This window comes from Hemitrygon akajei, chromosome 29 (genome assembly GCF_048418815.1).
Source record: "Hemitrygon akajei chromosome 29, sHemAka1.3, whole genome shotgun sequence".
NCBI classification, from domain to species: Eukaryota; Metazoa; Chordata; class Chondrichthyes; order Myliobatiformes; family Dasyatidae; genus Hemitrygon; species Hemitrygon akajei.
The window spans coordinates 41849369-41871056 of record NC_133152.1 but is presented as its reverse complement, the minus strand read 5'-3'; the positions used below and the strand labels follow the sequence as shown (position 1 = coordinate 41871056).

The following is a 21688-nucleotide window of genomic DNA, read 5'->3' as shown; positions in this document are numbered from 1 at the left end:
TATGCAAAAGTCTTGGGCACCCTTGCTTACATATATGTGCTTAAGAGTTTTACATAGTACGGTACATGCTACTTGTAAAAAAGGGTCTATCACATTACGGACATTCAAGAGACTCTTAACTAGGCGTATGGATGAAAGGATAATGAAGGGCTATGTGAGAAGGAAGGGTTAGTTTAAACGGTAGAAATGCCTGTACTATGCTGTACTGTTCTATGTTCTAATTTAGCAAGAGATGTCTGGTGAGGCAGAATGTTTTTTAGTTATGTCCAATCAAGAATTAACCATCTTTTTAACCTAGTCTAAAGTACTTCAGATTGCTTTCTAATCATGGCTGTAGTTGCTGTTTTCCCCTTTTAAAACAGTAAAATATCAATCAAACAAAAAAATTCAAATGATAGATTAAGTAATAACGGACTGAAAATAGACTTAAAACTGCAGTATGATCTATTGATGAGTGAACAGATCAAACAGCTAGAAAATTGGGTTGACATTTCAGATGAAAGAAACTTGGTCTAGACTATATAATCACTTGATCAAGGTAGTTGTATAATAATCAGACTTGTTTTTTTGAAATGGTATCCAAGGTAAAGAGGAGGATCGTCTAGGTTCACTTAGCAATTACTTTTAGGAAGATTTCTTCAGTAAATATAAGCAATTCAGATTGCATTAAGTGAACACTTGGCTTGAAGTGAACACAAGCCTGTTACTATGTTGCACTTATTTTAGAGAATTACTGATGATTTAATTAGCAACTCATTTGGCCTACTGTAATGTTATGTGTCCACAAATTTAAATCATTATCTCAACCAGTTAGTTAATTTATAGTTGGCTGCACTATGGATGGGGAAAATGAATGGCCAGGTTTCTTCCTATTCATTGCTATCTAGTGACCCCTACTGAAAAATTCTGAGAACAGGAACATGCTCTGCAGTATCCTCCCAAGGTCAGACCAGGGTTTATACGTGACATTCAATAAATTATTGAACATTGTACATGACAATAAATTATTTACCTGCATCAGCAAGGTTGGCAGTTAACTGTAGGCTGCCATTGAGGCTTGACAGAATTTCCTAACTGTTAATTGCATTTCATATAGCCTCAAGTTGGTCTTGTGGTCAGTGTCTTCATTCAAGGATTGTTCAGTTTATATTAAATGAGATGGCATGCATGAAAACTTTAACTGGGAACCCTTCCATCTCACACCAGTTACCAGTTGATCACTCTTTCTGACACTGCAAACAGTCATTTGAAGGATTATAGTGACAAGCTATTCTGTACCTAGTTTGAGGGGACAGTATGTACAAAATACTGATGAAGGGACCATTTTCTTTAAATAATTTTCTGAACTGCACTTAAAATTGATAAATTGTATATTGTTTATTTGAATCGTAGAAATGAATCGTCACCACTACTCCCTTTATGTGCACAACTGTCGCTTGGTTTTCCTCTTCCGTCAAAATCCTTCAGAGAATGAAAACTTCCGGCCTGCGGAATTCCATTGGAAAATTGACCAGGTTTGAAAATCTTTATAAATGTGTTTATACCCGGTGAGAGTGACATAGTTAAATAGTTAAACGTATAGCACATGCACTTCAAATGTAGGAATTATTGGTTGTTTTTACAATGAAGCAGTTCTGTTCTTAAAACAGCTTATTTAGGAATCAATCTTAAAAGCTTTATGTGTGTGCAATTTTTTTTTTTAAAAAAGGCACCTTGCTGTTGCAATCTATTGGCTGTAGTTTGAATTTATAAAGGATGTCAGTGAGAGGTTAGATTAATCTAGCTACTCAGTTGCTTTAGTAACAGTGCAGTGAAAGATTGGCACTGGAATATGAACTCTGGGTTAGAATCCTTCTTCCAATAAATGATTCCAAATTTCCTTTCCATGGTAGCTTTAAAGTTTCCTATATGAAATGAATTTTGAGTTACTCTAATCCTATTCCTGTTTGGCATTATCAGCAAAGTTAAATTGAGGGAGTCTGCTAAATCTGAAAAAATATTAAATATATTTACGTGATCTTCTGTGAGCTGAGGGCCAGATCCTTTACTCTGTTTAACTGGATAAGTTTATCATTTAATTTATTGCATGCTCTATCAGAATATGTTGTACTCTGTAGTGTTATCAGTTAACATTCAGGCAAATTAAAAGAATGGATATATAATTTGTGAAGAATTTATTTAGATTTATCAAACAGAAGTTAAACCTGGGGGGAGGGGGGGGAGACGGGTGGAAGAAATAAAATAACACTTATTACTTAGAAACATGAGAATAAAATCTTATCACCTTCCAGCTAACATCCATCCTCTCTTCTTCTCCCCCCCCCCCCCACCCCCACTGCCACCTTTTTATTCTAGTGTCTTCTCCCTTCCTTCTCACTCCTGAAGAAGGTCCTTGGCCCAAAATGTCGACTGTTTATTCATTTCCATAGATGCTGCCTGACCTGCTGAGTTCCTCCAATGTTTTGTGTGTGTTACTCTTAATATTTTTTGCACTGGCATTATCAAAGGAATACATTTAAATAAATTTGCTTTGAAACTTTTGGAGCAAGCAGAATATTAATATTCTGTATGCAAATTGTTTAGTTTTCTGTGGAGCTAATAATGCAGGATTCATGAAAGGACATGGGATAATTAAATGGAAAATTAATAATAATTATTATTCTTTTCCTATATCCTGTAGGTGTGTGATAAAGAATGGCATCACTATGTACTAAATGTTGACATCCCCACTGTGGCCCTGTTTGTTGATGGAGTTGCACATGATCCATTCTTGGTTACTGAGGATTATCCATTGCACCATTCAAAGATTGAAACCCAGTTGGTGGTTGGAGCTTGCTGGCAAGGTAAAGTGTTATATAATGCAGCATGCTGTTTCTGGGGGGTGTTGACACTACAATAGGATCAGCTCCATATAATTAAAATTTATTTCATTCTCGGCTATTAATATAGAATATAACAGTAACAGCAAAAAGCAAAATCATCAATACATAATTAAAAGGAATAAGATCAGTGAAAATTAACATATGCCCCTTGCTGTCACAACAGGATAAATTGGGGAAATACGGAAATGAGAAAGATCATTAATATTTTTAGTACTCAGAGAAAGAAGCTCAGTAAACCTGAGGAGAGCTGTAGGTCAGGAATGAGTGAGAAGCTCACAGAAACCAGCATTAGTAAGATGATGTCCAGAGTGGTTAACGGGACTGAAAGGCAATAGGTTGCCAGAACCTGATGATCCGGACACCAGACACTCAGTCATTTTCCAAAATTGCAGTCAGATGCAGTCTCAACAGAATGAATGGATAATTTCATAGAGCATTGCAACTCAGAAACAGGCCCTTCAACCTATCTGTGCCAGTCTGGTCTTCTACCTAGTCCTATCTACCAGCACGCAGACCAAGTTTCTCCAAATCCTTCCCAGTTATTATACCTCTCTTCGATGTTACAATTGAACCTTCACCTACCACTCTCGCCATCCTCTGAAGAAGTTTCTCCACAGATTCCCCTTAATATTTCACCTTTCCCTCTAAACCTGTGACATCTAGTTCTAGTCTTGCCCAACCTGAAGGGAAAACGCCTGCATGCACTTACTTTATCTGTACCCCTCATAAATTTGTATACCTCTAAAAGATTTTTTCTCATTCTCCTGTGCTTCAGGGAAAAAGCTATAACTTTCCCTATAACTATAAATTGAAGGTGAGCAGGGGAGTTCCCATCCTCCTGAGTGATGATTATCCTCTAAGTACATTGGTGGATTCCTTGCTGTGGGGATTTGTCACCTTCCTTACTATTCATAATGCGTCAACAATCTGATTGAAGAGATTGAATGTAATCTGACCCAGGTTATTCAAGATATTAGTTCAGGTGGCAATGTGGCCTGAAGCGAATGTATTTAGGCTTCAAGGACAAAAGGGTCCTTAATGAGGTGAGACCCTAGTAGGTTGAATATAGTGTGACAAACATGAGGTTACCCAGGTTGTCAAGAACAAATTAATTGCTGATCAATTGAAAGACGTTGTTCAGAGGGACTCAAGTGTCCTTCTGCATGACACTGAAAATTATATCATCTTCCTGATTGCTTACTTTTTGTTGACCTCTATTGTGAAAGAACTTGAGTGCATGAGTAGTGACATTGTGCTCCAATATGGGACCCTAGTACTTTGCTTTTGTTGCGTGAAAAGTTAAGCAAACTTGCCTTATACTTTGAATTTAAAAGTATAAAAGTAATCTGATTAAAATTATTTTTATGGGGTTTTTCCAGAGTTCTATGTGGGGTTGTGATTCTACAAGCAGTGTCTACAAACTCAAAACAAGAGGTTAGCCATTAAGGATGTAAATGAATTTTCTTTAGAAGTGTTTCTGAATCACTGAATTTTTGTATCCAAGAGGGGCGTGGATGCTCACTCTCAGCATGTTCAATGCAGATTGATAGATGATCCTCATGATATTGCTGTAGCAGTATAAGGAGCAGATGATAAACTCCATTCATGTTGTTTTAACATGTACTTGTGAAAGAGTATTTATTGTGTTTTACTGAATTCATCCATAAATGCTTTGAAATACTGTGTGTGTGAATGTCATACAAAATTGAGGACCAGGCTCAAATATGATTGTTTTTCTCCCCTCCACCAACAAGACTGACCTGTTAACATTTGCTGTAGTAACATTTGGTAAGCCTCCTGCTGTGTTTGTAGCGATAACTGGTTCTGTATGCCAGCATGATACTGCGTTCAGGAGAAAACTGGGAATAAGGTTTCAGGAAAAGCGGTTGTGTGTACTTCAGTTTCATTTTACAAATCTAATGGGAAACAATTGTAAATAAATTCTCATTAATTTAAGAAATCTTATATTTTTCTGAATATAAGATATATTTAGGAACACTTTAGCTGATCAGAAAAAATGAGGGACAATATAGATTAATTAGAACTTGCATTCTAAGTTAATGGAGAAGGTTCATTCAGAAATGGGTAAAGATACCTGGCATTGCAGTACAAGGCTATAGAGATGCATAATTAGGCTTGGATTTGTAGAATGAGAAGGTGATTTTCTGTCCAGCTGCTCATACTGGGTCATGGTTGGGAACAAGCTTGCCTCCCCTACACAGTCAAATGATCTGCCGTTTTTGTTATGCACTCTTGCATAAGAATGGCCACCTGGGCAAGTTACTGGACATTGGTCGCTGCCTTTGGAGTTGTACCCCACCAAGAATGGTTCAGAAATGGGCTGGAGTGAAAGGATGTACTTCAAGAAATGTTAAGATGTACTTGGACAACTAGATAAGTATTTCATGGGTGATCAAAGGAAGAAAACAGCAATTTTTATAATAAGTATTTTAGAATTGCTAGAACCTACTAGCCGAAGGATTTCTCCATTACTTTGACAACCTGCAGTTAGATTTCCCCATGGTCATTTCGTCCTTCACCGCAGTTCTTTTTTTCTGTCTTGCTTTTCCACAGAATATACAGGAAGCGAAAATGAAAATGAAACTGTGACTGAAGCCTATCCAGGTTCCTGGGGGTTTCCCTCCTGTTTAGTATACGTTCACAATTAGCATGAGAATGTTCTTTTTTTATTCACTTTGGCTGCATCATCCCCTGCTTATTTCTGCATTGTGCTACCTAAATTTCTTTTCATCGAGGAGTGTGGGGTTATCGTGCATTCGGGGTTCATGTGTGCACGCTGTTTGACAGTGAGTTGGTTATTAAAGTTATTGGCATTTCTATGAAATCTTAAGTAATGGGCTATTATTATAAAATGGACATTCCCATTTGGTACTTCAATTTTGTTTTAAAATTGCAGCATAATATTGTTTTGATCCTGTCATTTGCTACTTCGAGACTTTGGAAAACTGCTTTTGGAAACAGTTGTTGAATTCTAAGTATCCCCTCTTCAAAAGAATGTGTCAACTTCATGAAGTTAGAATTACAGGCAACTATGCTTTGACTAACTTGAACTGAGAGGGGAAAAATATCTGTGGTTTTCTTTCAACATTCTCCTTAATTCTATTAATTCCCGTATTCCAGGTGAATGTATTTGGAAAGGATTATACTTTAAATTCCACTTCACTCCCATGCAGTAACTCACTTGCCTTTGGCATTAGGGATAAGTAAATGTTCCCCAAATATTAAATAATCAAATACTTGTATATTGATATTCACATTTTATCTTGTATAGTAAGTGGAATAATTTTACAATTGGAGTTTTAGTGGAGAAAGTGCTTGAATTTTCTACCTACTTTGCCTTACTGATTATTTTCTGATCCACCATGTTATAAAGCCCAGTGTGTCATTCCTTGCAAGCGATTTTTTTAGCATTGGGAATTTTCAAAGTCTAGTCCTTGCACACAATGGAAGTGTGAGACAATTGAAGCTACTTGTGTGCACAAAGTATTTACAAGTAGCTAAGTATTGAGGCAATTTGTTACAAAGTTTGGTGGTGGGAATGAGTGGGGGTGGAGGAGGATGTTGATTATGGTCTGCTGTTTCAGTTGGGTAGAATTTTTAAACCTATTTTCCTGTCACCAGTTTACTTGAATTAGATTTGATATACATTGCAGCACAGACCATTGCCTGAATGGCCTTTATTCTGTATTATTTTAATTGTGTAAATTTAGCAGCAACTTCAATCTAGTTAGTATTTGTGTGCCACCTCACTGACTTAAAGCTTGTGCAACTGCTCACCTCAGCCCATCCCCATTCCTTCCATCTTCATCAATTTTACCTGACTAAATGCTTTTTCCCAATCCATTTGCATGAGGGCAAGTTCCCTACTGCAAGTCACCATTATGCCCATGACAGCAAAGCTAACCGTGGTAAGAGTGGAAGTTTCACTAACCTGCATGATTGCACGATAAATAGAAGATTTGGAAGATTGCCAAGCATAATTCTAAAGCATATTTATTTCCGTTCTTAATATGGCAGGAGGAGAATTCCGCATGGCTCAGTTTTTCCGAGGCAATCTAGCAGGTTTGATGATACAGAGTGGGAAAATTGAAAGCAAAAAGGTGATTGACTGCTTGTACACTTGCAAAGAAGGGCTGGATCTCTTGGAATCTGAGAACCTTGACAAAAGTGTGAAGGTAAGAGCATTAAAGATTATTTTCTTCACATTTAAGCATGTTTAGCTGTGTGTTCTTTTCATGATTTCTGCTCTGCAGTGTCAGGTCCTGATGTACTGCTTGCCCTAATGATAACATGAATAAAATTCCAGAGAAGCATGTGCCCACTTTGTCATTGCAAGACCATTGTTAGTGTTTAACCCAGGTGTTCAGAGAATAGGATAGATTTTGCTTTGAATCCATACTGGGGATTTTATTGCGCCTATGTATACACATTCTAATGAGCATATTCAGATTTTCATTTTCCCATTATGCAATCTACAAGTTTGCCTGTGGCATTTACTGGTCAGCTGATTGTGATAACATTTGCACGAATTAATAGTTTAATTCCAACTGCTGGCCAAAATAATTTAGGATGTTGAAACTGTTTTAAAATAGCAAAGCCGTGTATTTTTTTAAAATTTAAGATGAATTTTTTATATCTCATTTATACATATGACTTACTAGTGAGATGTCATGGTGGACAGTGCAAATTATAGATTATGCCTTTGTGTAGCTCAACTCTACATGAAACTACTGAGCATACTGCTGTAGGAATCTACTGAGAGTGATATTTCAGATAGACTATTGAATATTAATATTGACCCAATGCCCTTGAATAATGGTTACTTAAAAGCAGTTATAAAAATAGCAGTTTTTTTCTGATAGTATGCTGCGAATATGATTATTAGGAGTTTCTGGTTACTGCTGGCTTCTAATAAAGGCAGAGGGCAACACTTATCTATTATCCAGTGATTGTTGACCACAATTGTGTTGAATTCATGACTGAACCAAGGTGTATCATTTTAGTCAAGGATTTTGTAAGGAGTTAAATCCTGTTTCCAAGACCCATGTCTCTGGCCTTCATTGCACTGGTACATAGTTTGTCCTGTGATGAATTAATCCCAGAGGTTACTCCTTCAATTGAAGTTAATTTTGATCTTTTTTTTCCTTCATGTTCTTCAAACTGAAAGCTGTCTATTGTTCTGTTTTGTGATGGTTATTTTAATCTCTTGAATACCATACCACCAAATGAACATAAGAAATTCAGATGCTCTTTTATCTTAGAGCCACTTTCCTTTAACTCCATTCACCATGGTTTTCTTAAGGACAAAATGGCTATCAGTTTTTTGTCTCAATGTACTCAATTACTTGATCACCACTTGCCTACTGAGTAAAGAATTCTGAAGATCCATGACAGATTAGGGAAATAAATTTCCTTTAATTCATCTTGAATGGCTTTGACACAAGGTACGGCAGATGCTGGAATCAGGAGCAATAACAAACCTGCTGAAAGAACTCAGTAGGTCAGGCAGCGTCTGTGGAGGGAAATGAAGGGTCTCTACTTGAAGTTATGACTGTTTAGTGTGTCATTTTGTGCTTTGTTTTGAGAGTGTCCACTATTTATAGATCACTCAGCTCAATAGAACTTCCTTTCCTGAGGTCAGATATGGGATTGAACTAGACAGTTTGTTTTATTGAGTAGTTATATTTCGTATTGATCTGACTGCACCTGAAATACTGTGCTTAAGCAAGGGAATGAAGCAAAGCTTCACTCCTGGGCTCACAGGTCTGTCAAAACAGAATACTGACCCAGCGTGATAAATTGCATAACAAATCAGCCATTTCAGAAATGCACTAGTGGTCCTTCCTTAATTTCCTGCTCTCAATTATTTTGTTTCTTTAGAAGAGTGTTCAAACCTGTGCGCAATTTTGCAAGTATGGTTTTACCAGAACAATATATATTCAGAGCAATAAACGCCAATGTAATGTTTGCGTATTTAATTGCTTGTAGCATCCTCATGTTAATTTTCAGCCATTGGTGTACAAGGGTTTCCCTGTTGCTAACATATTTCAGGCTTTCAACATGGGGGGGGGGTGGTATGAGTGTCCTATATTTATTTTCTACCACAGTAGATGATAGTGGATATTTTAACAGACTGCTATCTTTTCTGTCAGGAGATCTAGCCAATTTCTTTAACATGTTCTTGAACTCCCAAACCCCATCTGCATCCTCCTGCATCCGGCACCTGCCTTTCCATCAACAGGAAATATGGAAATATGACATTTGGCTCCCTCAACCAAATCCTTGACATAGGATGTGTACGGCTGGAATCCCAGCCCTGATATCTATAGTATCCCACTGTTTACAACCTCTTAGTTAATTTTTCAATGATGTTTTGAGTTTGTTAATCCTCAGTTCACATCAAGACTCCTAGAAATCCAAATATGTTAGTGTTACCTATATAATTTTTTTTCTCTTTTGTAATTTAATTCACTCCAAGATAGATGAAAAGATCTGCATTGGAAGCTGAGAAATATGAAATAAGCCAGGGAGTGGTTAATGTGCCCCACTGAAGCCACGATTTTCTCCAGTAATCTGACTTGATAAATAGTGGGAAGAACAGTATTGCTAGTGTTGGGCTTGAAATTCTGCCCTGTGTTCGTTTAGGAAGAGAGACAACCAACACCGGAATATAGCAAAACGTGGCTTTATTGGCAGAATCGTAACTGGTACAGCGAATCGACGGAGTCGCTGGAGAAGGCGCGCTTTCTGACTTCCCCTTACAATCTGCTCTTATTTATATCCCTTTTTCCCCCCAGCACAACCCCCCGTTACATATTAGGTAATATCGGGCACTTGTGTCCATCTTATTGGCCCGCTGCCATATACTCACGAGTTACCTGTTTCTTTTGTTTACTGAATCGCGTGACACTAGTAGTTTCGGTGTAGCGGGGTCCCCAGTTTCGCTTCCCCCCTCCCTCGCATTACGTGAGCCACTCCTGACCTGCAATGGCAGTCTCGAATTAACCCTAACATTAACCCTAACACTAGTGAGCTGCACAGTTCTATGTGGTTAGTCTCTAATAGTACCTCTGTCATCCTTAAACTTGCCTGAGCCCCACTAAGCTCTTGGACAGTTGTATATTTTGTTTGTTTATTTATTAATATACACCTGGAATAGACCCTTCCGGCCCTTTGAGCCGTGCCACCCAGCAATCCCCCAATTTAACCCTAGCCTAATCACGGGGCAATTTACAATGACCATTTAACCTACCATCATGTATACAAGTATGTGTGTCTTCCAGATTAGGTAAATACATTCAACCTCAAATTTTTAATGTTTCTTTGGAGCAATTAACTGAAGAAGAAAACCATCAAATTGTATGTGCCCAATAATTGATGATTAGCTGCTGGGAGTTCAAATGTTGGCCTTATTTGAAATCTATTCTTTGTAATGTATTTGGCCGTTATTACATACGATGCAGTGAAAAGGGCAAAATTTCACAATTCTGCTGAAGTATTGCTGGCATCTTTTCTATGCCCTCTTGTTTGAAGGGCACTGTCAGTGACAGTGATCAGAACCCATAAACCTTTTTAACAAAAATTAAGCTTTCCTCATCTGTAACATTTATTATAGATGTGATGGATCTGATTATTCTCCACATTGCAGTGAAATGCACTGGAATTAGAAATGGGATATCATGTGTTCAGGACACAGATGGTGAATATGCTTTCCCTGCATTTGGGTGCTAAATAGCTCTCTGTGGAGCCCTGTAGCCCAAAATACCATGGGGTTTTTTGGATTGGGCAAGCACATCTCAAATGGAACAGTGAAATATCCAGCTCATTTGGAAAACTGTTTTGAACAAGATTGGAAAATGTTTGAATTTTTTTTTTTAGGTTCATTTCAATCCCACCCAGTCAGTGCTCAGCTTGGAGGGGAACGACATTGAAAGCTTCGATAAGAGTATACAGCACATGTCATATCTCAACTCTAGGCAGTTCCCAACACCTGGAATCAGACGATTAAAAATCAGCACAACTGTGAAGTAAGTTGGAAAACTTAAATTATTTAATACAAACATTTATAATTTTGTCTTCAGTCTCCAGGGTGCCTGTCATAGGTTTTTATAGGATTTGACTTGGATGTTGATCCACTAGGTGTTTATGTATTTTAACTGCTAATGGTGTGTTTTAAAAAAAAAACAGCCAAGAAATTTTGTAAGCTTTTAATGTTCTCTAATACAGAACTTAAATGATATAACTGTATTGCAGTTTAGTTTAGGAAAACCACAAACTGCACACTTATTTTCAGTCTTTCTGATTAACATAATAATTTTATTTTTGCAATGTATATTGCTCGTGTAACCAAGTTCTGTATTCTAGATGATCTTGGGAGTGATCTTATATTGCAAGTAAATTGGGATGGTCGGAGGGAAGTAAATTCCAACAACGCAAGTTCCTCTGAGCTTGGCATTCTGTAGATTTCTATTTTCTACCACTTACCCAACCCACCTCTTAAGCACGCCCTCATTCCAAATCATGTTAACTCGTAATGTATGATACTGGGATAATACAGCCACATAATAGTATGACATATTAAGCTTGGGATATTGATGCAGATTAGGATCAACACTGCACTGTTTCTACTTGCGACAAGTCTTAGGGTACTGGTCATTCAAGCACAAGAGTAGTAGTCATGAAACATCTCAAATCTGCCTGTCTCTCGTGCACCAAGCTGCAATATTAACCATTTGAAGGTGTGGTGGTATAATTGTATTTTAAGCTAAAGTTGGACCTGATTGCATATAAGAAAATTGAGATGCAGTCATTAGCATTTAGATCTTTAGTTCCATAACCTGTTTTCAGGCAACTGAATATAACAGTTAAAGGAGATGAACAATCTATTGCAGTTTAGCCATCTTGTTGCTTGGAACAAAATCTTTATCCATGTGTGAAGGTCTTGTCCAATGGTTGTGACATATTTGCATTTGACCTACAACGGTTTTTTAAAAAGAAATTTGAGGCTTTTTTGTGTTTGATAACTGCTCCCTGTTATTTGGAGGGCTTCATATATGGAGCCAATATGCTCGAAAGTCATATTGACACTTGGAAAATATGCAGATAGATGATTGGAAGCTAATATTCTTGAATTCTGCACAATAAAATCTTTTCCAGGTGCTTCAATGAAGAGACTTGCATCACTATCCCAGACGTGGAGGGCTACGTAATGGTTCTTCAGCCAGACGAACCAAGAATCAGCCTGAGTGGTATTGATCACTTTGCACGTGCTGCCTCTGAATTTGAAAGTGATGAGGGTGTTCCACTGTTCCCAGAGCTGAAGGTTATTAGCACCATCACAAGAGAGGTCGAACCAGAAGGAGAAGATGAAGATGAATCAGCAGGTAAACGCCCCAATGACTTTAAAGTTTCATATTCTAAATTGCTGTGATACTGATTTTTAGTTTGCCCTTTCATACCTTTTCAGTGTAGAATGATCAATCAGACAGCAGGATACTATTAGAGTAGCACTGGCATCAGTTACTGGTATATTTATGCACAGATTCACTTCATTAAATCACTGCCCTCAGATCACCCTGGTTGTCATAATACAGTTTATCACTAGGGTTTGGGGAAAATTATTTCTACTGTTCATCCCATCTCTACTAGGGTTTGGAAAAAAAAATCCTTTTCTTTGTCCGTCTCCATGTAAAGAACATTGTGATTTTAGTATGGTTTATTGTTGCCACATGTACCAAGACACAGTGAAAAGCTTGTCTTGCGTACTGTTTATACAGATCAAATCATTATATAATGCTAGAATAAGTTAAACGACAACAACGCAAATCAAAGCGTAAAAGCTACCGAAAAAGTGTGGTGCAGGTAAATGAAAAAGTGCCTCAAGGCCTTGGTTAGAAGAATGGAACAGGTTGGTCTGGATTTATAGTACTATGAAACAACTTGTTCACCCTGCAACTCACTTCTAGCATTTCACACAGCTTGCTGAGTTTTGGAATATCAGTGTGCTCAACTTTGGTGTCTTGAGGCAGCAAAGAGTGTCCATTGCATCAATGATAAGAAAGGTCAAGAAATTAATAGAATTGAACAATTTTCATTGAAATGTAAAAATGCAAAAATAAATTGGATGTTAATCATGAGGGATGAAATTAAGAGACCAACAATAAAGATCAAACATTTTCAACATAAGTCTCCAAATATGGGAAAGTAATTTTCAGGGCTGAAGAGGATTTTGGAAGGTCATTATCAATTGCCTTACCATTTAAGTGTTTGCTTACTGCACTTGGGTAGAGAATTCCAAAGATATGCAGATATTTCTGCCACCTCTTAGTAGTGGGCTGTTTAATTTGAGAATGTGGCACCTAGGTCTGGATATTCCTGTCAGAGTGACATAACAGTGTATTTACCCCGTCACACCCATTTCTGCTTGTGGCAAGTTTACTGAAGAACTACAGAGTTGAATACACATAAATTTGCTCCTGTTTTGATTCAAAGTATATCGGTGAAGGTGGTGTAGAGTTTCTTGCAGCAGCTTAGAATTCTGCATTTAAATGTGCACATTCATTCATTGGATATCATTGTCCAACAATGCTGAAATCTTAATTACTATTACAGAAATTTGGCCTGTCTTCTCTATCTTAAGGTAGATAGCAAAGGAGAAGGCAAAACACAGTAATTAAAACGTTTGAAATCTGAAATTAAAACAAACTGCTTAAAATACTTAGTAGGGTTAGTCAGCATCCATGGAGAGTAGGACGATTCCCATTTTAGGTTGACAGCCTTTCATCAGAAAAGAAAAGAAGACTTGGTGCAGTGTAGTCCAGTTGCACAGCCAGTACTGGGAACAAATAATATTATGTATTGAAAGAAAAGGCAGGAATTAATGTTGCACTAATTTATACAGGTAAAATGTTTAGATATTACTTTGATCTTAAAGCTGGTAATCATTGTTCATCATTTAAAGACTAAGACATAGGAGCAGAATTAGAACATTCAACACATTGAGTCTGCTCTGCCATTCCATCATGTCTGATTTATTACTGTTATCCCTGTCAACCTCTGCTTTAAATATACCCAGTGACGTGTCATCCACAACTGTCTGTGGCATTGAATTCCCCAGATTTCACTACCCTCTGGCTAAAGAAATTCTTCTTCATTTCTGTTCTAAAGAAACGTCCTTGTATTCTGAGGCTTGAATACCCCACTATAGGCAATACCGTCTTCGTGTCCACTCCATCTAGGCCTTTCAATATTTGATAAGTAAGATATGTTAATGAAATCTATAACTGAGAGATCAATTTGTATATCTAAGCTTCAACTTTTTTGTATTGGTATACAATTTAGTTCAACCTGATTTTTATTTGTTGCTAAACTACAGAGAATTGTTGAATTAACAGTGACCCATTATTTATATTGAACTAATTTGTCTTTATGGCTGTATTCTTTTTAGTCCAAGAGTCTGTGATATCTGAAGAAATAATGCACAATCTCGATATGTGTGAGATTTCGGTTCTTGGTGATGAGCTGAATGCAGAACAGGAAAGTTTTGATGTTGATCAGTCCCAACTTCGACAGAGGGGTATGGAAATGAGTAACTCTTCAACTGGCATGACCATCACAGGTGAGTTGTAAAATGCTGGAAGCTAATATTCTCTGAGTATGAGTTGTCATCAGATGGAGGCAAATATGTTTTTAAATGGTTCTCCCCTTCCCCACAACCCCAGTGGCTAGTGGGGTTGTCTGCAATTCCTGTATAATTAAAAATATTTTCTGCACTATTTAGAGGAATTTAACTTGTCCTTCAGAAGTTGGTGATTAGCTCCAAGGAAATGACCAGATTTACAGGGAGTTTCAGAGGTTATCTATGAAGACTGGGGACATATTTTTGGGAGACGCTCCCAAAAGATACTTAAGCTAATCTCCTCTTTGCCAAAATGGTGATATACTAATAGACAACTTGAGGTGTCATATTCTAAATTGTGATCATATTCTAAAGCAATCATTGGGATACAATAATTACTGTTCAGTTTACCCTCTCCTACCTATTTAGTGTGTAATAGTCAACCAACCAGCAGGATACTGTAAGATTATCACTGACAGCACTTACTGGTGTATTTCTGCCTGGGAAAAGAGCAGGCCAGGTTTGCAAATGATGCAAGTTAACTTGAGTTACAAAAGTATCCGTACACATTTCTCCATTGGGAAGAGGAAAATAAAACAATGGGATATCGTGTTGCCAAGAACTATTCATTAATGTCTACTGGAAGAGTGTATATGGTGTCAGGAAATACACTGAGTCAAATCTCAATTGTACAATGTGCATCTCTTGTTTGATTATGCCAAATCAGTATTGAGATGACCTGAGAGGCTGAACTGGAGAGATATTTGGATCTGAGGAATTTTTTGGTCTCGTCCAACCATTTTAACTGTAATAAGCTATAAGTACCTGATTTCATTTGTACAAAAAGTTGACTTTTTTAGTACAGTCCATGACCTGTCTATATTCTGTTCAGCAGCTTGTTAAGATTGAAGTTGATTGTTCTATTTCTTCTCTTGTTACTAAGTCTTGCTGTTGTTGCAAGAGTCATTACTTGCAGCAACATTTATTTAATAATAAATAATAACTATAACCATCTTCCATTGTCCAAATGATATTGGTAATATTACCACCACTGTCCTCTCACAAAGTAACTAATGGATCAAAGCTAAGATCCTTCTTGATTTTCTGCCTTGCAAGAGTTTTTGAAATAAATCCTAACACAAAACATTGCTTGAAATCTCATCTTGTATAGGTGTTGATACAATGGCAAATTATGAGGAGATGCTGCATTTGATTCGCTATCGAAACTGGAACAGTGAATCGCTGTTTGAAAGGAAATTTAAACTAATTTGCTCAGAATTAAATGGACGCTACTCCAGTAATGAGTTCACCGTTGAGGTATGTGGAAATTGAGACTTTGCTGAAAGAATCTGCAAATATTTATAAAGGATTACATTACAATTTTGCAATTAAAGTGTAAAATTATCGGATGATCAGGAGATAACATCTCAACATTCTTTGTAAGAGTCATCATTCACATTTGTACTCGTATTTTGGTCTCATTAGAGTCCCTATTTATAAAATCCGAAACATATCCAAAAATGTACAAAATTATCATTCTATACAGTTCTAATTTGACATGAATTTTAACTGGGATTTGTATATGATTTTCAGGTCAATGTCATTCACACTGCTAATCGAGTAGAGCATCCCAACCATGTAGTGGTACAACCAGAGTTTGTTCATCCAGTTCATCATTCTTCAGTTGACTTATCCGGACACAACCTTGCAAATCCACATCCATCCACAGGTACGCAAAATTTCAGTTTTCAAAATACCCGTATATATAGAAAAGATCCTCATTAATAATAAGATCAATCTTCCAACTATCGACTTTTGAGTTTTTGTCTATTGAGATACATTCCTTTGTTAACTTTATTGTCACCAAACAATTGATACTAGAGCATACAATCATCACAGCGATATTTGATTCTGCGCTTTGCGCTCCCTGAAGTACAAATCGAAGTAAATATAATAAAAATTTAAATTTTAAGATAATTAGAAAATAGAAAAGGAAAAGTACGGTAGTGCAAGTCAGGTCCGGATATTTGGAAGGTACGGCCCAGATCCAGGTCACGATCCGTTCAGCAGTCTTATCACAGTTGGAAAGAAGCTGTTCCCAAATCTGGCTGTACGAATCTTCAAGCTCTTGAACCTTCTCCCGGAGGGAAGGGGGACAAAAATTGTGTTGGCTGGGTGGGTCGTGTCCTTGATTATCCTGGCAGCACTGCTCCGACAGCTTGTGGTGTATAGTGAATCCAAGGATGGAAGATTGGTTTGTGTGATGTGCTGGGCTATGTTCACGATCTTCTGCAGCTTCTTCCGGTCTTGGACAGGACAACTTCCATACCAGGTTGTGATGCACCCTAGAAGAATGCTTTCTACGGTGCATCTATAAAAATTAGTGAGGGTTTTAGGGGACAGGCCAAATTTCTTCAGCTTTCTCAGGAAGTAAAGGTGCTGGTGGGCCACCTTAACTATTAATTAGTTAATAACAAAAATTTGGCCAAATGCTGTTCCTTTCCAATCTGACCTGGTCTTGAATACTTTGAAATAATTCAGCCAATGTGGCTTTAGATGAGTTTGTGTACAATACAGCCATAAAGGCATGTGCTTGGAAGTAGACTAATTTGGTTATCTATATGCTTATGATTTTTTTCCCAAAGTTTATGTAAAAGATCACAGTCCAATATTTCTGTGCTCTTCCATTAAGACTGAATTATCTGCTATGAGACAGATGCCTATTGTTCTGCAATTTGGCTGTATGTATGGTTTAGATCATAAAACATGGAGCAGAATTAGGCCATTCATCCCATTAAGTTTGTTCTGCCATTCCATCATGGCTGATTTTATCATACCCCTTGGCCCCATTCTCATGCCTTCTCCCCATAGCATTTGATGCCCTTATTAATTGAGAACCTATCACGTCTGCTTTAAATATACCCAGTGACTTGGCCTTTTGTGGCAATGAATTCCACAGATTCACCACCCTCTGACTAAGAAATTCCTCCTCATCTCTGTTCTAAAGGGACATCCTTGTGTTCTGAGGCTGTGCCCTCTGGTTCTAGATCCTCCCACTATAGGAACCATCCTCTCCTTGTCCATTTTTCTCGGCCTTTCAATATTCGCTAGGTTTCAATGAGAATCTCCCTTCATTCTTCTAAATATCGCGAGTATAAGCCCAGAGCTTTCAAATGCTCTTCATACGTTAACTCTTTCATTCCCGATATCATTCTTGTGAACCACCTCCAGACCCTCTCCAATGCCAACACAGCCTTTCCAAGATGAGGGGCCCAAAACTGCACCACATTCCAAATGCAGTCTACAAGACATCTGTTGGCTTATGTTGAGCAATATGTAATCCGTTCTTGAAATTAATGCTACAGAAGAAGTAATTCAGTCCAATGCAGAGCCCTCTAGGCAATGAGTCTTTGTCTTTAGACCTATTTAATCACTCTGCAGATGTAAAATTCTTTAATGAATGGTCTGGAAGAAGTCAGCAATGCTTTTTATTTTGGGGAGGGACGTTGGCAGGAGCCAGTGCTAATGGTGATACATGCCAGCTGTCAAGTTTTAAATCTCATTAACTGGGTGTTAAAATACAGCCAGTGTAGTTTGTTATAAGTGAAGCAGGAGAAATGTGATCCAAGCAAGTTGTCGTCCTTTTAAAGTTGTTTTTAATGAAAGCAAGTACACATATTCTTGCCCTGTAAATTGATGCCTTAAGTTTTAAAAAAAAAACACACCTTTATTTTGAAGTTGTGCCTGGTGCAGCTACAGTCGTTATCGTTGTCTGTGTCAGTTTCCTGGTCTTCATGATTATCCTTGGGGTTTTCCGAATCCGTGCTGCACATCAGCGGACGATACGGGATCAGGAGAATGGGAAAGAGAATGAGATGGACTGGGATGATTCAGCTCTGACAATTACAGTGAACCCCATGGAGGTAAATAGTTAAACTCAAATCTTCTTTTAAATTGCCAATTATCTCCCACCCAGGAAAATTGTGGTACAATGTAGGTGTAATTTTGAAGAGGCTTGACAGCTCATTAATTTGCTTCTCATAATAAACTATTGCATTGCCTCACTAGACGTACGAGGACCAGCATAGTAGCGAAGAGGAGGAGGAGGAAGAGGAGGAAGAAAGTGAGGAAGGTGATGAAGAAGATGACATTACCAGTGCAGAGTCTGAAAGCAGTGAAGAAGAGGGTGAGCAGGAAGATCATCAGAATGTAAACCGGCAACAGCAACTTGAATGGGATGACTCAACTCTTACCTATTGATTTTCCTGCTGTTACTTCGTGCTGTTGGAGACTCAGTTGCCCACTCCATCTTAGCTAAGGAACCATCTTGCACTTTTTTCTTGTCATCTGATGAATGACTCTAGCTAGACAATATACATGATTTTCAGGACTCTTTTTGCTCTAAGAGGCAGCTTTGCTATTTTCAGTTTTTTTGTGGAAAGAGGAAAAATTGCATTGAGTAGCGTTTAAAGTTGCTTGGTTCTGACCTGGTCATAATTTTTTTTCTGGTGCATGTGGAAAAAAATTGAGGTCAATTTATGTAGAAGAATAACAAGATTTTTAATATTTTGTAAATATATTGAAATTATGTAATTAATGTCATGGTAGTGAAATATTGGACAAAGAGTTAAAGCATACATTTAAAGAGACAGTATCTTTTTTTTAATATTGGCCTTTTGAAGTTCTATGTCAAATTTGTTCTAACTCTGTAATTAAAATGTGCTTAGTTTAATTATGGTCATCCTTACTGATGCTACCTGAAATACTTCTGCTGTAATTGTCTTCAACAGTAAAGCTGACGTAAGGGAGAAAATAGTTTAAAACAATTTTAGCTGCTTATCCCGCATTAATCTGTAGGTAGGCATTTAAACGGTGACCTTTTGGCATACAACTCTACAAATTTTATTTCATTGTTTTAAAAATTAAATCAATGTACAATTGTTGACTCTGTAACAGTTTGACTTTGCATTAAGTATCAGAAACCAGCCTTGTGTTGATTAAGCAAAGGTAATACTGTCTTTTTAAAGCAGAGTATTTAATGGAAGTGATGGATTCAACAAAACCAAGGACTTGATATGCTTGCTTTGAGAACCATCCCTGTTGGATCAATGCACAAAGTAACTACCAATAGTTCTGTACATTGAATTGTACTGTAGTTTTAAACTATTTGTTTACATTTAGTAAACTTTGCTTTCTCCTTGTAATATTGTAGTTGAACTGTACAAAGAAATTGGCTCATATTTGTGAATCAAATGTTTTGGTGATTTTAAAACAGTGCTCTGCCTCCATGTTTTTTTAAATGAATTGTTAACTGATGTGCAAGGACATTTGCCAGAATGGTACTAAAATATGCAGCTTTAGTGACGTGCACAGGGCAGGCTTGGCTGGATGGACAAAAGGGGGAATTGGAAAAGATGTTGCGGGAGTGTTTGTAGTCAGTGATGAGCAAGATTATGGCTGTTGAAGATTTTGTTTTATAAGATGGTTTTTTTTTGTGACTGGTAATGCATTAATAGTTGGAGCAAATGAGATGAATTTAGCTTCTGTAAGGGAAGAAGCAAGGCCTGGAGGGAATGGAAAGAAATAGCTGTTCTGTGCTCTTACAGACTCCCCCTTTCCTTAGAAGTAAGATTCTTAGAATTGCAAAAGTCCTTTGAGAATGAAAACTCCAATTCTGAAGATGTCTGAATCTAGGGAGTGCTTATTTGAGATTGCTTGGAATGCCCACAGCATTTTCAGCATCACATAAGCATGGTGTGAGTTTTTCAATTTTGTGTTACTTAGGGTAATCCTTGGAAATTGGAAGTGTATAACAAGGTACATTATTGGGTGTAGAAAATCTGTTTAAACATTATTTATGATATTAAAGCATCGTGGAAAGGCTAGCATCCCACAAACATCTAAGTGGGATTTAAATCGCATCTGCATGAATGACAAACTCACTAAATATTCCTGGTTTTAATGGCTAATAAATAAGTCATTACACTGGTTAAAAGTGAAAATGCAGCTCTTTTACAAAGGCTTTTATTGAAATATTATTTCATCATTTTGGTAAGGAGCATTCCAAGCACCTGTCTGGCTTTGTAACCAATAAAAATCCATGATTACCCTTTGGAAGAATGTCTCACTGGTTTTAACTTGGAGAATTGGTGTTGATGGGTTAATTGGGGGAGTTTCACACCAGCGTATCAACCAGTGATCCAGGAGCATTTTTTATCACTAGCTGAAAAAATATACATTTGCATGCTGCTAAATTAGTGATCTGTTAGTGGTTAAAGATGAAATTTTAGCTTTAAGTCTGGAATGATACTTGTTTTGAAATGGATTTAAGAACACTAAGTTCTATCAATCATGATTCTCCTAAATCCTTTGCCATGCAGCTTGTAATTCTGTGCCATGGCCACAGCAATCACCTGAAACCGGGTTTGCTTTTCCTTTTGTTGCATCTTCTTTTGTTCTTTGGGTCAGGATCTGTCTTGGCCACAAGTGTGTAATTTAAACTGGATCGAGATGAGCAGGTTGGGAGTGCCTTGACTTTCGCAAATAGCATAACTTAATGATGTACATCTAGGAAGTGGAATAGTCTAAATTTTTTTTAACTTTAAATTATAGATTTCCTAACAGTGGGGGAATATGGTTTTACTTGATTCTCTTTTTGTCAAGTTTTTTTTAAATGTGCTAGTTTTTTCATGGTGGAAAAGTAAATCCTACGTTATGTATTTGTCTGACATGGGTGTCTTGTGTTCATGTGTAAGAGACTTGAAGTCTATCCATTTATTGTCATCGTAGATAATGTATTAGACATAAAGGCTATCATGTTAAAAGCTAACAATGGTGTAATCATGTTATAAATTGTATGTAGCCAATATGGGTATTACTTACAGATATGTATATGATAGGTCGATCTGAAGTCTTTGAGCTACAATAAATTTCCAGCCCTAAACTCTACAATATCGTCCAGCATGTTTTAATGGGTTCTTAGTGTGCAATTACTTGGGGTGATGAAGCTTGCTGCCTGAAGCAGTGCAGTGTCAAATAAAAAAAAACTTAAAATCTGTGTTTGTTGTCTTAGTGCTTGCGTAAAATGGCTAAAATGATGCTTTGCTACGTTGGCCCAATATTTATGCCCACCAGACCTACAGTTGACCAGTTCCACAGCTGTGACCTT

At 37.4% G+C, this 21688-nt stretch overlaps 1 protein-coding gene across 4 annotated transcripts in view; it reads left to right on the top strand.

Moving 5' to 3' along the window:
- clstn1 (calsyntenin 1) overlaps window positions 1–21471 on the top strand; it is a 73388-nt gene extending 51917 nt beyond the window's left edge. For 2 of the 4 annotated variants that reach the window (XM_073032241.1, XM_073032238.1), the window contains 11 exons: window positions 1393–1514; window positions 2681–2843; window positions 5457–5507; window positions 6921–7078; window positions 10782–10930; window positions 12060–12286; window positions 14350–14520; window positions 15692–15837; window positions 16114–16249; window positions 18259–18443; window positions 18589–21471. In XM_073032241.1, coding sequence (XP_072888342.1) covers window positions 1393–1514; window positions 2681–2843; window positions 5457–5507; window positions 6921–7078; window positions 10782–10930; window positions 12060–12286; window positions 14350–14520; window positions 15692–15837; window positions 16114–16249; window positions 18259–18443; window positions 18589–18780 — 1700 coding nt within the window. In that variant the 3' untranslated portion in view covers window positions 18781–21471. The remainder of the gene's footprint in view (window positions 1–1392; window positions 1515–2680; window positions 2844–5456; window positions 5508–6920; window positions 7079–10781; window positions 10931–12059; window positions 12287–14349; window positions 14521–15691; window positions 15838–16113; window positions 16250–18258; window positions 18444–18588) is intronic. The other 2 variants (XM_073032240.1, XM_073032239.1) reach the window with 1 other exon arrangement.
- The last annotated feature ends 217 nt before the right edge of the window (window positions 21472–21688 follow it).